General features: G+C 42.5%; 1 protein-coding gene across 1 annotated transcript in view; it reads right to left on the bottom strand.

Moving 5' to 3' along the window:
• Positions 1-15,749, bottom strand: part of ANK3 (ankyrin 3) — a 191,129-nt gene that overhangs the window by 119,025 nt on the left and 56,355 nt on the right. Inside the window, exons 2-5 of the mRNA XM_083364150.1 lie at positions 9,238-9,339; positions 6,226-6,324; positions 4,492-4,590; positions 1,421-1,519 (exon numbers count right to left, since the gene is read on the bottom strand). Coding sequence (XP_083220276.1) covers positions 1,421-1,519; positions 4,492-4,590; positions 6,226-6,324; positions 9,238-9,339 — 399 coding nt within the window. The remainder of the gene's footprint in view (positions 1-1,420; positions 1,520-4,491; positions 4,591-6,225; positions 6,325-9,237; positions 9,340-15,749) is intronic.

Below are 15,749 nucleotides of genomic sequence, written 5' to 3'. Positions count from 1 at the left end.
TTTTAAAAAAAAGTGCCAGCAAAGAAGCACGTTTTGAAATATCTCTTTCTGCAACGTCTCTTTTGTCGGTGTTTCAATAAAAAGAAGAGAAAATCTGGAAATTACTTGCCCGAAGACAACCACACACACGGTTCTCACTGCAATTATTTAACACTTCCCTGCAAAAAAAAAAGGGTTATGGTGCCTGCTTCACAAAACTGAAGGGATTTTACAACCCCCAATAACTGTTTCATAAATGTAAAAGAAGGTATCGGATAATGGATGACAGCTATAATTGAAGGCATGAAACATTTCAGCAAAAGTGGAGCTTCAAGCTTCAAAAGTGGATGGCCAAGTCAGTAATGTAATGGGGGTTGCCAGTCATCTGGACGGAAAGTGAATTGTGACATGGAATGTGCAGACTTGTGAACTGCTGTTTGGTTCCTAGTAACCTTTCTTGATGCATCTGCAACACCTGGAACTTCCTGGCCAGGAGCCACCTGTCTACAGGTGGCAGGTGAGGAGCTCTGCTCCAAAAACGTTCTCCAAAGAACAGGGCAGAACTTCTACTTGAATCCACACAAACTGAATTCAATCAATATGATGAACGACCATGTGCATAATCATTTCCTCCTTTTGACCCTGAACAGAGTGGATCAACTTCAGCAAATGTTCACTCCATAAAAAGTGGAAGTTGCTCATGCTGGAGAAAGTGCCTACAAGCCTGGCAGAGAGCATCCTTCCCACCTCACGCCCTCCATTGGGCGAGGTTTTCAATTTCCTGAGTTCCTGAAAGGAATGTGGACATTTGGAAGTTTGGGCATGTTGGACCTTCTTCCCTGTCACAAAGCCTGGATTCCTTTTAACTTGTTTACCAAGCCACCAAACAGACTATCTTACGTTTTGCACGTTAATGCATGGACTCAGGAAAATAAGCCTTCATCAGAACTGCAGTTTGGTATTTAATTTACACTCTGAAACATGAGGAAGTTGTCCACCTGGTCCTGTTTGCAATCAGTAGCTATGGATGGAAAAACACTTTGCCCAGTAACATCAACAACACTGACTGAAATAACTCAGTACAGTTACAATTAAAATCCTTTGGCCTGGATTTTTATTAACTTTCCAGGCTCGTTTAGAAGGCGTAGGTTTTGAGATGAACTCCCACCCAAGGACTTCCTGGGTCTGGCCCTGTTGATGCTCTTTGAGATCAACCAAAGTTGGGTTGAATGCTATAAAATACTATGAAAACAATGTGCAATAAAATGGTTAGATTGTGTGGGTACCAGCTGCCTATGGATCTTTTTTTTTTGAAGGACAGCTGTTGTGATACTACTTACAAGGCAAATCTCTCACTTTCAATCATCTTCATTTACTCTATATAACATGATCATACAATATATTTAATATTTTGGCAAAGATCATATATATGAACATTTACCTCAGTGGCGAGGCTCTGACTAGCTCCATTATCAAGAAGAAACTTAACCACTTCCAAGTGATTTTCTTGGGCTGCCATGTACAGTGGCGTGAAGCCATTCTAGAGGGGGGGAAAACAGGAAAAATACATTGAAATTTTTCAGAATCCCACAAATCTTGAAGGCATAGGATTGTAGAAGGCTGAAGCAGGTGACCAATGCTAAGTTCGCACTGAGGACTGAGCCAATTTTGGAAACGTGTTTTCCAATGCTTCTCTATCTGACAAATATCCTTTTTAATTGACAGAGTGCAAAAAGAGATGAACAACAATCAGACTGCTTTGCATTTACCTCGAAAAGCAAGAGAGAACTTGATGTGTTCTGTTTTCCCACACAACAATGTCCATGATTTAAAAATTAAGATTCTGAGCAGACTCAATCATAAAAACCATGGATTAAGCACGGGATGGATGTGTGTAGATAGTTTAGACTCTTGCAAATGGCCAACTCTGATTCCAGAGGTAGGCACAGCAAACAATATACCCATGGATGAAACATTCATGAGGAAATCATGGACTAAGTTCTTCCCTTACATACTTGTGGGAGTATGTATACATGGGAGTCGGTACTACAAGGTCACAACACAACTTTTGTCACTCCGTCCCCCTAGCCTGGATGCTTGTGTCTGGCACAACAATTGTATCTGCAGCCACTAAGAAGGACAGACATTCAACACCAGCTTTAGGGAAGAGTGTATCCTCATATCCTTTCAGCAAAAAAAATGAGAATCTATAAAGGTAAAGGTAAAGGTAAAGGTTCCCCCGCACATGCGTGCTAGTCATTTTCAACTCTAGGGGCCAGTGCTCATCTCCGTTTCAAAGCCGAAGAGCCAGCGCTTGTCCGAGGACGTCTCCGTGGTCACGTGGCCAGCATGACTAGAAACCAAAGGTGCACGGAATGCTATTACCTTCCCACCGTAGTGGTCCCTATTCTTCTACTTGCATTTTTACGTGCTTTTGAACTGCTAGGTTGGCAGAAGCTGGGACGAGTAACAGGAGCTCACTCTGTTACGTGGCACTCGGGATTCAACCTGCCAAACTGCTGACCTTCTGATCGACAAGCTCAGCGTCCTAACCCACTGAGCCACCACGTCCCTTGAGAATCTATGCTTCCCACTAAAATGTGGTACATTGAAAAAGTGTAGGATGATTTTTGAAACGTCCCTTGGATGAATACTGAAGCCATAAGCCACCACCAGATCCTTGGTAGGTCTTAACTGAAAATTGTCTTGGGAGAAATGTTGGAACGGAGAAGTAAGCAGTGGGACTTGGACATGCTCCAGCCGAGAAGGGAGGCATGCGAGGACACCCCTTTTTCTGGGCTGCAGATATTTGGTTATCTTTTCCTTGAGAGGCCTCTGTTTGCTCATGGGTAACATAAGGGCAGGACAAGAGCTGTCAATCTCCAAAAACTTCCTTGGTCTCCAGTTAATGAAATGGATGGGAAGTGCTGGGCTCCTCCTCCTTAACTGGATGGCAGCTGATGAAGCCGAACTCAACTGCAAATGGAGGAATCAGTTTGAGCAATCAGAATGAGACAGAAATGTGTCCTTTTGCCAACCTAAGCCGGGTCATGAAAAAAAAGGCAATGAGAAATTATCCCACCTTCCAAAGCCAATGAAAAAAAAGGTCTTTGTTAAATGGCTTTTTTGCCCATAATGCTTGACAGAGTGTCTATGAGATCAGCAGATATTTAGGCAAAGTTTCTCTGTTGTTCTAACAGCATTTGTCACAGCCATGTGAACCTATCCTGATCTTATGGGTACTTTATCCGTAGTTTCATTACCATTTGGTCTTTTGATGTTTGACAAAATGTTGATGATGATTTGTTTTGTGAGGTACCTTCTGCATGGGGCCAAAGGAACCATATAGATTAACAGACAGGGCATGAAACAATAAACTTTAATGAAAGTTTAAAAGGATGATGCTTCTGGGCATACTTCAAACTCAGTTCCAGAATGTGCAAGGATGCATACATTGCTCCTATTCGTCACCCTTTAAAGCAGCTGCATCTTTTTTCTGGCATTGCATGGCTGTCCTCTGTAGCTGGCAGGTTATCACAGGAAAAGAGGCAACTGCTAGAAAGGTGGCATATCTGAACTCCTGAATATGCCAAAGCACCTTTTTGGAATTAAATCCAAAGCATTGGGCAGCCCCACTATGTCCTCCTGACATCCTCCTTCTCACATTCAGACTCATGCTGTATGCTGATTTCCCCTGGGGTCTGAGCTGAGGAGATTTTTATCCTTCTAATAGGGAGGAAGGAAGCAGTAACTGAAAAGGTTGGTTTATATTCACAATTTGACGCAATATGTTTTGCCCGGCAGCTTCCAATGTTAAGTCCAGGAAAGCTACAAGAGGGTGTTCTGTCCCAGCCTACGTACGTCCTTGTTACATCACAAGGCAACCCCTCTTTTAACAGTAGACTGGAAAAATAAACACTTTTTTATTTCAGTTACAGACCTTGTCCACAAACAAAATGGAGCATGAGCCAAAACAGGAAATAACTCACTGGTAAAATAACAGATCATCATCTCTTGACACAGAAGTTTTTTGCAAACGGTTGCCTCCAGCAACCAGCCCTGCTCACATGTTCCCTTTTTGTTATGCACTCCCCCAAGGTGTGGCTTCTCACTGCTTTCTCCTTCTCCCCTGGAGCTGCCCCATTGCCTCCCTCTGATTTACTCATGTGACCTGTCTACATTCACATGGGTCTCTGAGGTCTTCCAGCTGTGCTTTCTCTGAGTCTGACTCATCCTCCCAGCACAGCTGGCTTTCAGCTTGATCACAAGTGTTGGGGCCAGGTTCTTCCTCACTTTGTAAGTCTTGTAACTCATCAGAGCCTTCCTCTGAATCTGATGGCTCCCCAGGCCCCTTCTCCTCCTCCTCTGATTCCCCGGACTCAGCTGCCGGGATCACAGGCTGGCACAGAATCACAACAGAGGGAAGCAAAGAGGTTAAAGGACTTTGGTAAGAAGCAAGAAGGGGTAAAGTCCCCCGTCAGCAGGGCAGGGTTCCACTGAATATGGCTTTACCTGCGACTGTGCATTGACGTTGGCCCCATTCGTAACCAGCACCTTCACCACCTCGGTCTGCCCAGCCAAGGATGCAATGTGCAAAGCTGTATTTCCTTTCTGTAAGGAGAGATGTGAAAGGCATGTGAAAAATGTGCCAGGCTCTCCAACCACAGGGGCAGCAGGAAGACACCAATGAGCCTGTTTACAGCTCAGCGGTCCCCAGATGACCCACATAGGGATTCTGCGCATAACTGGAAAGCTTCATGATAAGACCCACCGGAGATTTAGGCACTGGGAAACAAACTCCTCTGCTCCAACAGTTCACTCAGCTTTGGGAGAAGACACACCGTGAGAGAGAATTCACTAGATAATTTGAGCAACTTGTGTTCCTATGCAGTTAATTCTCAGGATACAAACTCTTAGCTGTAGGAATCACCACAAATGGTGATTCGAAAAGGGCCCAGCATAAGCACCCCAAGGGCATCCTTAGTGGTCAAATGGCAGCATCTTCAGCATGGCAAGACATTACAATGAAATGACACAGGCACTTGCACAACAGAAGTCACTTCTGTTGCACAAGGATGTCAGGGCTTGGGGGAAAAGAAGTGAGAAGTCATTAGAATGCCAGAGTTTATTGGAACTGGTGTATTTTTTTTATCCACAGTCAAGGTTTATAATCTTTTGTCTCTGGCTGTTGACAAGCCATAGATAATTCAATCTAAAAAGGAAAACTTCTGCACTCCTTTGTCTTGACAGTTTTGCGAACCTGAGATTTCTGCCATTTATTCATATTATGCTGGATCATAAGCTAGCATTACAGCTAGCTTCTCATCCTTTTATTTTATTTTTTTCATTTGCAGACATATTTAATTTCCCATTTTTCATTCCGACATTGCCACTACGCACTGCACCCATCCCATTTCTCTTCTAGCAGGGCTATCAGCTCTGCCTCTCCGGCTGCCCTCCACCTGCCCTGGAGCTGCTGGGCCCAGGCGCAAGTCTGCAGGTGTGCCGCTGCTGCAGAAGAGCCGTGCCAGCCCTTCCTTGAAGACCTTGAAGGAGAATGAAAATGGCGACTCTGCACAAACACAGCCGAGTGCTGTAGAGTCGGTTTCTAAGGAACAATCGAGCAGCAGGGAAGCTCTTACTGTTTAGGAGTGTGCAAAATGTTTCAAACTGCCCTACTAGAGGATTGGTGGGTCCTGACTCTGACATTTGATGGAACCCATGGCCAAATTCTCTTCCCTTCCTCTTGATAATAAGTGCTTAGCAATCCAGATGTAAACATTGGATTGCTGCTCTTGAACACTTTTGCACTGGCCACTGACACAGCTGTCATTGCCAAGCCTTTTCAGGCCTAGTGGTGGTCCAATTCAAGGTCTTTGGAATGCAAAACTATTTGACCAGGATGTTGCCTTTGGGCTCAGAGTAATGTAGGCTGCGGCTTTTCAGCAAAGCACGTTAAGAGAACTGTGGTATTTTATCAATCTAGTTCTTCATAATCATGGATGTTATAGGAAGTGGACTTAAGCTGAAATGAGACAGAGTCATCTCCTGACCAGCCTTTGCCTAGTTCTGGTCTCTGAAACAACAACTCTACCTTCCCCAAAGGATTTTCCCTTTCCTCTGCTCCTCCCCCCACCCATTTACTCTTGGCTAAAGGCTTAAGGCCTTTTTCTTCATTTAGTTGCCCTCTGCAGGCATGGAACCTCAGTAGGAAAGCAATGCAAGATTCAGATACCAGCTCCAGACCTTGGTTGCTGCGTCCACATTGGCGCCTCTATGGATCAGCTCTGACACAACTTCTACATGGCCTTCTTTGGAGGCGAGATGGAGAGCGTTCAGCCCATTCTGATAAAAAGAAAAGGGAAGGGGAGAGATTGACGCAAGGCGCTCAGAACAACAGGCGATAACTCAAGAGGCCTAAAGGTCACATTCCAGCATGATGAGAGCTTGAGAGAGAGAAGAGAGAAGAGGAGAAAGTGAAAAGGAGGGAGGGAGGGAGGGAGGGAGGGAGGGAGGGAGGGAGGGAAAGAAGGAAGGTAGGAAGGAAGGAAGGAAGGAAGGAAGGAAGGAAGGAAGGAAGGAAGGAAGGAAGGAAGGATGGATGGATGGATCTCTTTCTAATTCATTACTTACTCCCTTTGCAATTCAATGTATCATCAGCCTAATAGAAAACAAAGTGCGGTTATCCTTATGTTTTACTTGAATGGCATATTGAACATGGATGATATTCAGCAACCTCTACATCAAATGTATCGAAGAGAGAACATCCCTATGTTGGCAGAGAATTCTGGAAGTTATAAATTTTGGAGCATCACTGATTGGCACCATGCCCAGGGAGGCCACAGGGCAACCTCCATCCACCCCTGAAGAAACACAAACTTATGGAAAATTTCATTTCCAAATGAGAGCTTCACCTTTCAGATGCTACTGAAATGGGTCTCCTATGCACAGTTCCTCAGATGGAAGCCCTGTTTGTTTCCTAAAACTGCACTCTAGTGGCTTCAGCCTTCCTAGTTTAAGGGAATGCCCCATGTCTAGAGTATCAAAGGACAAAGTACTTTCTGTATAGAAGTCTCAGCACCCAATTCATCTGTAATCAGTACAAATAGGCCTCTTGTATCAAAACCAAGCAATTTCTCCTGTCAAGCAAAGATGGAATCCTGTGTTTGGTATTAGTGTATCTCCATAAAATCCAGCGGAGTTAATTTCAAGTCGTAATGTGCGTTACGCACATCAATAGGCACACATTAGGTTGACTTTAAAGCAAGATGGAGACAATACAGTGTAGCAGCCGAATGAGGGCAAGTTGGAGAGAGGTTTTAGGGTTCAACAGAAGCTTCAAATACAATCTAGGGAAGTAAATCCTACTAGGTCCTTAAAATACTACTTAGTGGTACTACATCTACATGGAAGGGAGGAAGCAGTGGGGTACCACAAGGCCCCATCTTAGGCCCAGTACTCTTCAATATCTTCATAAATAACTTAGATGAGGGGGGGAAAGGGGAACTCATCAAATTTGAAGATGACACTAAACTGGCAGGTAAAGCCAACACCACAGAAGACAAACTCAGGATCCAAAAAGATCTTGACAAACTTGAACAATGGGCCCTACCCAACAACATGAGTTTCAATGTGGAGAAAAGCAAAGTTTTACATTTAGGCAGGAAAAATCAAAGATATAAGTACAGATTAGGTGAGACCTGGCTTAAAAACAGTAACTGTGAGAGGGACCTTGTAGTCCTAGTAGACGATCACTTAAACATGAGCCAGCAGTGTGAGGCAGTAGCCAAAAAAGCTAATACAATCCTTGGTTGTATAAACACAGGCATAGTATCAAAATCATGTGAAGTATTAGCACCGCTTTATAAATCTTTAGTAAGACCACATCTGGAATACTGCATCCAGTTTTGGTCACCACATTACAAAAAAGATGTTGAGACTTTGGAAAAAAGTGCTAAGAAGAGCAACTAAGATGATTAAAAGCTGAATACAAAAACATATGAATAACAGCTGCAGGACTTGAGTATGGCCAGTCTAGAGAAAAGAAGGACTGGGGGGCCATGATAGCAGTATTCCATATTTGAGGGGCTGCCACAAAGAAAAGGGGAGTCACGTTATTCACCAGAACAAGAAACAATGGTTGGAAACTGATCAAAGAGAGAAGCAACCTGGAATTAAGGAGAAACTTCCTAACAGTGAAGACAATTAACCAATGGAACAGAAGTTGCCTCCAGAAATCATGGGCGCTCCATCACTGGAGGTTTTTAAGAAAAGACCTGTCTGAAATGGTATAGGGTGTCCTGGTTGAGCAGGTGTTTGGACTAGAAGACCTCCAAGGTCTCTTCCAGCTGATAGATTGAGGTTCAGTGGGGAATAGAATAGAATAGAATAGAATAGAATAGAGTAGAGTAGAGTAGAGTAGAGTAGAGTAGAGTAGAGTAGAGTAGAATAGAATAGAATAGAATAGAATAGAATAGAATAGAATAGAATAGAATAGAATAGAATAGAATAGAATAGAATAGAATTGGAAGGGATCTTGGAGGTCTTCTAGTCCAGCCCCCTGCTCAAGCAGGAGAACCTATACCGTCTCAGACGGGTGACTGTCCAGTCTTTTCTTGAAAATCTCCAGTGATGGAGCACCCATGATCTTTGGGGGCAACTTCTGTTCCACTGGTTGATTGTCCTCACTGTCAGGAAGTTTCTCCTTAATTCCAGGTTGCTACTCAATTTCCAACCATTGTTTCTCATCCTTCCCTCTGGTGCTTTGCTGAACAACCTGGCCCCCTCTGCCTTGTGGCAGCCCCTCAGATACAGGAAGACTGCTATCATGTCTCCCCTATTTCTTCTTCTTTTTTTTTAGTTTAGATGGGGCTTAGTTTAGATGCATGCGACTGTAGCCTTAATATATCTGAATATCACTGTTCTTTCTTACCACATATTTTTCCCAACTGTTTTAGGAGAAACCTATTTTAGTTTTTGTTCAGTAACCACAGAATTATTAATATTAGCAGTAGTAGTAGCAACACTAATAATGATGCCCAGTGGACATGAAATATGCTGTTTTCACTGCTTAAGCAAACCTCAAGCCCTCTAAATGAGCTGGATTTCAATTCCCATAATCCCTAGCCAGCCTTGGAAGAAGAACACCTAGCTTATCCTGGAGCGGTTGTTCTGAACTCTTGGACAGGCGCTCTCAAGACATAGACACAAACATAGGCTAGTAAAACAAAATATGTGTTGATGAAATATTTCTACAACCTGATTACAAATGTTGATGTCCACTCCATTCTTTAAGTAATCAAGAGCTTTTTCCAAGTTGCCTGCTCGGGCTGCTCGTAGGTAGCTTGCGTTGGTGTCAGACTGTAAGAGAAAGAGAAAGAAGAGAAAATAAAGAATTTGAAAACCAAACATGAGCTGAAATCTGAATTTTGTGATTTGTATAACCGGCCATCACACCCAGATCCTTCATCTGCATATCTGAGAATATTTTTAATTTTAATTTTAACTGGGTTTTAATTTTCTCAGGGTTCTATTTAATCTCTTTTAATTTGTTTTAACGTTTGTATTGACTGTTTTTTAAATGCCCTGTAAACCGCCCTGAGTCCTTCGGGAAAGGGCGGTATATAAATCTAAATAAAATAAATAAATAAATAAATAAATAAATAAATTTGGAAGCAAAGTTGAACCTTAGCGTAATGCTAATAACTCGTTATTTAGATTGTCAAAGCTTTGTCAAATATTTTATTACTCCCCATTGTGTATAAGCTGCGTTATGATACTCGCAATACAAAATATTAACATCCATGTAGATATCAGCTAGATACCCCTTCAATGAAACAGGAAAGGAATTCTGTAGCTTGTCTGCAAAAAGATTTTAGGTAGCACCTTGCCTGGCACTGGAGGCTGAACAGGTATGATAGTAGCCATTATTCTCTGACAGAAGAAAATAAGAAGGAAGCTCCTGGTCACACAACAATTACCATTTGGCAAGTCCGGGAACTAAATTCTCTCGACCAAAACCTCCAGTCTTTCTCCTAAATTTCACCACTCGTTTTAAGGCTTCCATGTCTCAAGGAAGCCAACCTCTGCTGAGGTTTTTTTTTTTAAAAAAAAATATATTGTAGTAGAAGATGGTTTGTTGGCTTGGTTCATTCATTTTTAGGCAAGTACAGGCAGTCCTCGGTTTACGACCACAATTGAGCTCAAAATTTCTGTTGCTAAGTGAGACATTAGTTAAGTGACTTTTGCCCCATTTTACGTCCTTTCTTGCCACAGTTGTTAAGTGAATCTCTGCGGTTGTTAAATTAGTAACATGGTTGTTAAGTGAATCTGGATTCCCCGTTGACTTTGCTTGTCAGAAGGTGGCAAAAAGCGATCACACAACCGCAGGACACTGCGACTGTCATAAATATTGCCAACCACCTGAATTTTGATCTTGGGGATGCTGTAATGGTTGTAAGTGTGACTTTTTTTTGTTGTAAGTCACTTTTCCCAGTGATGTTGTAACTTTGAACCATCACTAGATGAACTAAATGGTAAGTTCATTTAGGAACAATTTCGACCACGGCTTGCTCCATGCAAGCTACAGTAAGTACATCGGGAGAGAAATGTTTGAAAACCATTGATTGATGGAACTTTATCCAAACCAAAAGGACTTTGCCATGGAGGATCTCATGATCAGCCAACCAAGAATCTCTGGAGCCCAAAGGAATATTTTTGACTCTCACCATAAAAGATAAAAAAATTACATTTTTCTTATAATTAATGAAACAAAATACTATTCAGTGTATGATAGCAGTAATTTTTGTGTTAATTTCAACATTCAACATCTCTTCCATTGTCCTGTATTTACAAAAAGAGTGCTCTCTGGTCCATTTTAACACTGTTGTGCATGGAAATCTCTAGCATAATCTCATTGTTCTCAACGAGGACACATTCTGGCTCCGGTCCTAGCGTGGAGCTGATTCTGATTTCCCTGCAGAACAGGAGCAATAACTTTATTTTGGAGGAATGAACTTGCTCCTGGACCACCAACGCTTGATGTGAAGAAATCTTTGCACTCATATGATCCTTTCTTCTTACATAAGAGGAGGAAATTCCTACCACAGAATAAAATGGGTGCTTCTACACACAATGAAAAAGGAAAAAGTCAGTCACCTGCAGAATTTCTCCATGGTTGAACATTCTCACATTCAAAAAGTACAATAAAGTTATTTGAAGAAAGACAACAGACACACGCATACGTTAAATTTAGAAACTGCGGTTTGTTTGTTTGTTTAATTTAGAACGTGGCCCTGAGTGATTTACATTAAAAATAAGATACAATAAAGAGGAACCAACTGAAAGAAAACCCTTTGCATCTTAACCCAGCCCCTTGAACTGAAAACAGAGCCAACAATATCCAAGTTTTTAGAGACATCTGGAATGTCATCCAGGTGGGAATGGCACAGATCTCTGGGGGAATCTTGTTCATGGGATAAGTGCTGTGACAGAGACGTCCTGAGTCTAAAACAATAATATTGTTTGATTGAACAACCCAGAGCACACAATCCTGCCAGACAAATTGGAAGCAATGCAGTGGGGTCACTTGGGGGTAACAAGGCATGCCAACATTATCCATACCACCTCATTCTGGACCAGATATCACTTCCAAGGACAGTTTAAAGTGCATTAGAGCAGTCCAACTATAAGTTGACTCAACAAAGCTGTTTCTAGCCACAGTGACATTGAAATAACAAAACCTATTGTTGTGATGGAAGCACTACCCCACTGTGCTTGTGTCACAACATCTCAGCATCAACATCAACAGACAAATAAGTGGTAGAGTTGGTAGCTTCACAATGTGCATCTTCTTACTCTTAGGGACAAAGTCTCCTCAACCAAACATTGACTCTGCTAGTTTTGGGGCAAGTCGTAAGCTTTTTAAGTATGTCAGTGCAGACTTAGGTAGGACATTAAGTCAATACAAACAACTCATTTATCAAGAAGTTACATGGATGTAATAGTGCCAGCCTGGAGGAACATTGTCCATAGGGTCGCGATGGGTCGGACACGACTTCACAGCTAACAACAACAATAGTGCCAAGCGGCCATCCTATGGGCAAGCTTTTCATATCATACCAGGTTCTGTGCTTTTTCCATGCCACATAAGGCTGCATTGTCTTAATTTGTTCCACCTTCAAGAAGCAGAGTTCTTGAAGGTGAGTTATAGTTATCACAATGGCTTAAGCCTCATCTAAGGCTTGAAAGAGTGGTGATAAAGGCACCAAACTGGGAGACTGTGAGTTCTAGTCCCACCTTAGGGACATAAGCAGCTGGGTGACTTTGGGTCAATTCCTCTCTCTTCGCCCCACAAAAAAGGAGGCCCGAACAAAACACTTCCAAAAATGCTACAAAGAAACTTTTAGAGAGTTGCCAGACAATTGCCAAGATTCTAAATTGATTTGAAGGCAGACCCTCACATACACACACAACAACAACAATAACAAATACTTGAAACCAATAAAAGAATCCTTATAATGCCAGAAAACTCAATCACAGATATTTTGTATGGTTGCTTAATTGGGGGAGGGCGGCTGAAGAGCTCCCAGGGCCACAAAAAGTGTGTGGGGGGGGAGTGGGTGGGTGGGTGGGTTTTGTGGCTTTAATATGGTCAAAGGTCATGCACTCCCCATTTTTACAGGCTAAGGAGGAGTTTCAATAGTATGCAAGGGGATAAGTGGTATGGATGTTACTCAAGATTCCTTCTGAATTTTCCACTTTAATTTAAAAAGGCAACCTCTTTATTCATGCACAGTAAAACTCGATTTGGGATACTTAGCAATGCTTTATGTCTGTCATCACCTGAACAGTAGCTTAATTTTAGCATTCCTGAATGGTACACGGTAAGCCAGCCATGTGCTTTCTCCGTATTTTGAAGAAGAGGACCAACTGCATTCCAGTTAGCCCACAGGAGGAAAAAGCACAGTTAATGAGTATGGGAGTATGATTAGGTTTTACAGGAAAAGATGTATTTGTAACAGCAAGCTCTACCCATTCTGGAAATACCTTCTCTTTCTTTCACTCCTAAATGCTTTGTCATTTTTTTAGATGGTGGGAAAAAAATTCGATAGACAGATAAATTTTGGGTTTGGGTGAATCATCACACAACGTTCTTTATCTTTTAAAACACTGCTTCCTAAACACTTCTGATCTCAATTATTAATCCCAGTGAATCTCCCAGCAATATAATTATTGATTGTAGTCTATAATTGATCTGACAAGCACCCCAATCCGCAGAGTATCCTGCTCATCGTAAATCTCTGGTAGCTACAACAATGTGTGCTGCACCCTATTAAGGATCCTTCCGAAGGGCTACCAAGCAGAACTCCTTAATCTATAGATTAGGTACGGCTTCCCTTCAGCACCTTTTAGCGGACTTGAAGCCTACATAACATAAATCTACAATGCTTATTCACCCCAACTCACTGCTAGAAGCAAAGAAGTACCGTACCCCTGTGGATTCACTCCTCGCCATGGTTCAGCTTATGTTGTCCGTGGTGTCCTCTGTGCACGCCATGTCTCCGTGCACTGGGGGAGAGAACGCAGCGTTTGCTGAGTTGCTAGTAAAATGCCAGAGCAGCAGTATTGCCCATGAAGAGGGAGCAGGTCAATGCACTCTCAGAGCCTTTGCATAGGGCAGGATCATGTCAGCCTCAACCCAGCCCTTCTGTACACATTCCACTGAGGGCAGGCAGACAGGCCGGGCAGCCTGACACCCCAGCTTCAGCATGCAGAAGGCCAGAAATCTGATCCACCAGGAAATCTTTTACAAGCAAGCTGGCCTCAAATTGGGATGTTTTTGGGTGGAAAGGCAGAAGGCCTTCAGAAATCTTGCTTCACTTTTCTTTTGCATGCTCGGCCTTTTTATACACCTAAGGACCCAGCAAACGCTGATAAATAAGAAATAGACTCTTAAGCCAGTAAGTTAAGAGCCAACAGAAGCAGTACTAACTAGAAGAAAGAAAGAAAGAAAGAAAGAAAGAAAGGAAGGAAGGAAGGAAGGAAGGAAGGAAGGAAGGAAGGAAGGAAGGAAGGAAGGAAGGAAAGGAAAGAAAGAAAGAAAGAAAGAAAGAAAGAAAGAAAGAAAGAAAGAAAGAAAGAAAGAAAGAAAGAAAGAAAGAAAGAAAGAAAGAAAGAAAGAAAGATATTCTGGTAGTATTTCACCTTAAAAACAATAGCCTCTTTCCCTTTCATCAGTATTCTGTTTTTAGGCAGGGGGGAAAAAATAGCAAGATGCTTCAGTCTGCTTATGAGCAAAAGTCCAAGCCCTTTCTTCTTGTCTAAGTCCACTCCCTCTACACATGAACATGCCTCCAAACCTCTCCTGGCCCACAGCTTCTGGGTTAGGGGTCTTAGCAAGATGACCACTAGGTGGCAACAAAGAAGACACAGAAACTTTGGAGTCCCACCAGTAGGTGGCATAAAAAGCTCTGCAGAGCAATACTGTAAATGCCATAAATCAGAGGTCCCCAACCTTTTGGGCACCAAGTACCTGGTTACATGGAGAGAAGTTTTTTCCGCGGACTGGAGGGGGCGTGTGCTGCCTGCATCCCATGGATGGGGCTTTGTGCTTGTTTGTGAAGACCAGTTGCTGGCATGCTGCAGCCTGATACTGCTCCATGGACGGGGGGGGGGGTTGTTGAGGACCCCTGCCATAAATGACTAACAGGCTGCCCCTAGTGGTCTCTCCTTTAGCTTGCAAGAAAAGATTAGAAACGCCTTGTAAGATACTCTTCTATCTTTAAAATGTCTCGGTTCAGACAATCACTGGGAGTCAAGCTAAACTGAACATCGCCACAACCTCTTTTGTATACAAGTTCCTTAAGCATTTCTTTTCTTTTCTTGAATATACTAACACTTTTCCTGCAGAGCAACCCCCACAATTTCATCAGGGGAACTCCCTATCACTAATAAGACCTCTGCGTGGAACATCTGGGAAAGAGCTATAGATCCATCACCACGTGCCATCCTTAAGCACAGATCCACTGAGCACGTGCATGTACACATGTATGTTAAGATGCATGAATATCATAACACTAATCATAAAACCAGCATTTATTCTACCCAGTTATTCATACTGGATATTTTGCTGCAATTGCCATGAAGTTGCATAAGAAAATACAGTTGTATTCATTCTGAAATATTTTTATTACCCAAGGACATCGTTGTTCTCTGAAAGTCCTTATCCTCATATCAGTAATACCAGTGGATAACAAACTTCACTCACGGTGATTGAGCCTTGAAAGTCAGGCTGCTGCAAAGGGGAAATACTTAATGTTCCCCTGCAATCCCAGCCTTCTCACTCATTGCCAAAGTAGGTTATTGTACAGTTTAGAGATTCATGCTCTACGGATCATTTGAAGAATTGGACAAAGAATCCCACTTTCACCCAGGTTTAATCTAGAAGGTCATCCAGGATTCTCACTCTTGGCAGATTTTATAACTTTCCCTTCGGCAGCTCTAGCGTCTTCTTAACAATGTGCATTCCGGCTAAATCAGGCACAATTCTTTTATAGATTTTCTTCCGAGCTCTCTCAAGAAAGACCACACAAGGAAAATAGGATGTGCATCAGAGGTATTTTAGGCCTTTTCTTTGACACAAACATATCCTTTTACATTTCTTCCAAGCATCTTCTAGGCAGTAAACAGAATGCCCCATTCCAATGTTTCGGAGGGTGGGGAAACAGAGGACAGACAGAGAACTAAACTTTGACTGACTTGCTTTAGAG

Source organism: Vipera ursinii (assembly GCF_947247035.1).
Source record: "Vipera ursinii genome assembly, chromosome: 5".
Classification (NCBI taxonomy): Eukaryota; Metazoa; Chordata; class Lepidosauria; order Squamata; family Viperidae; genus Vipera; species Vipera ursinii.
This window is presented reverse-complemented; position numbering and strand designations above follow the sequence as displayed.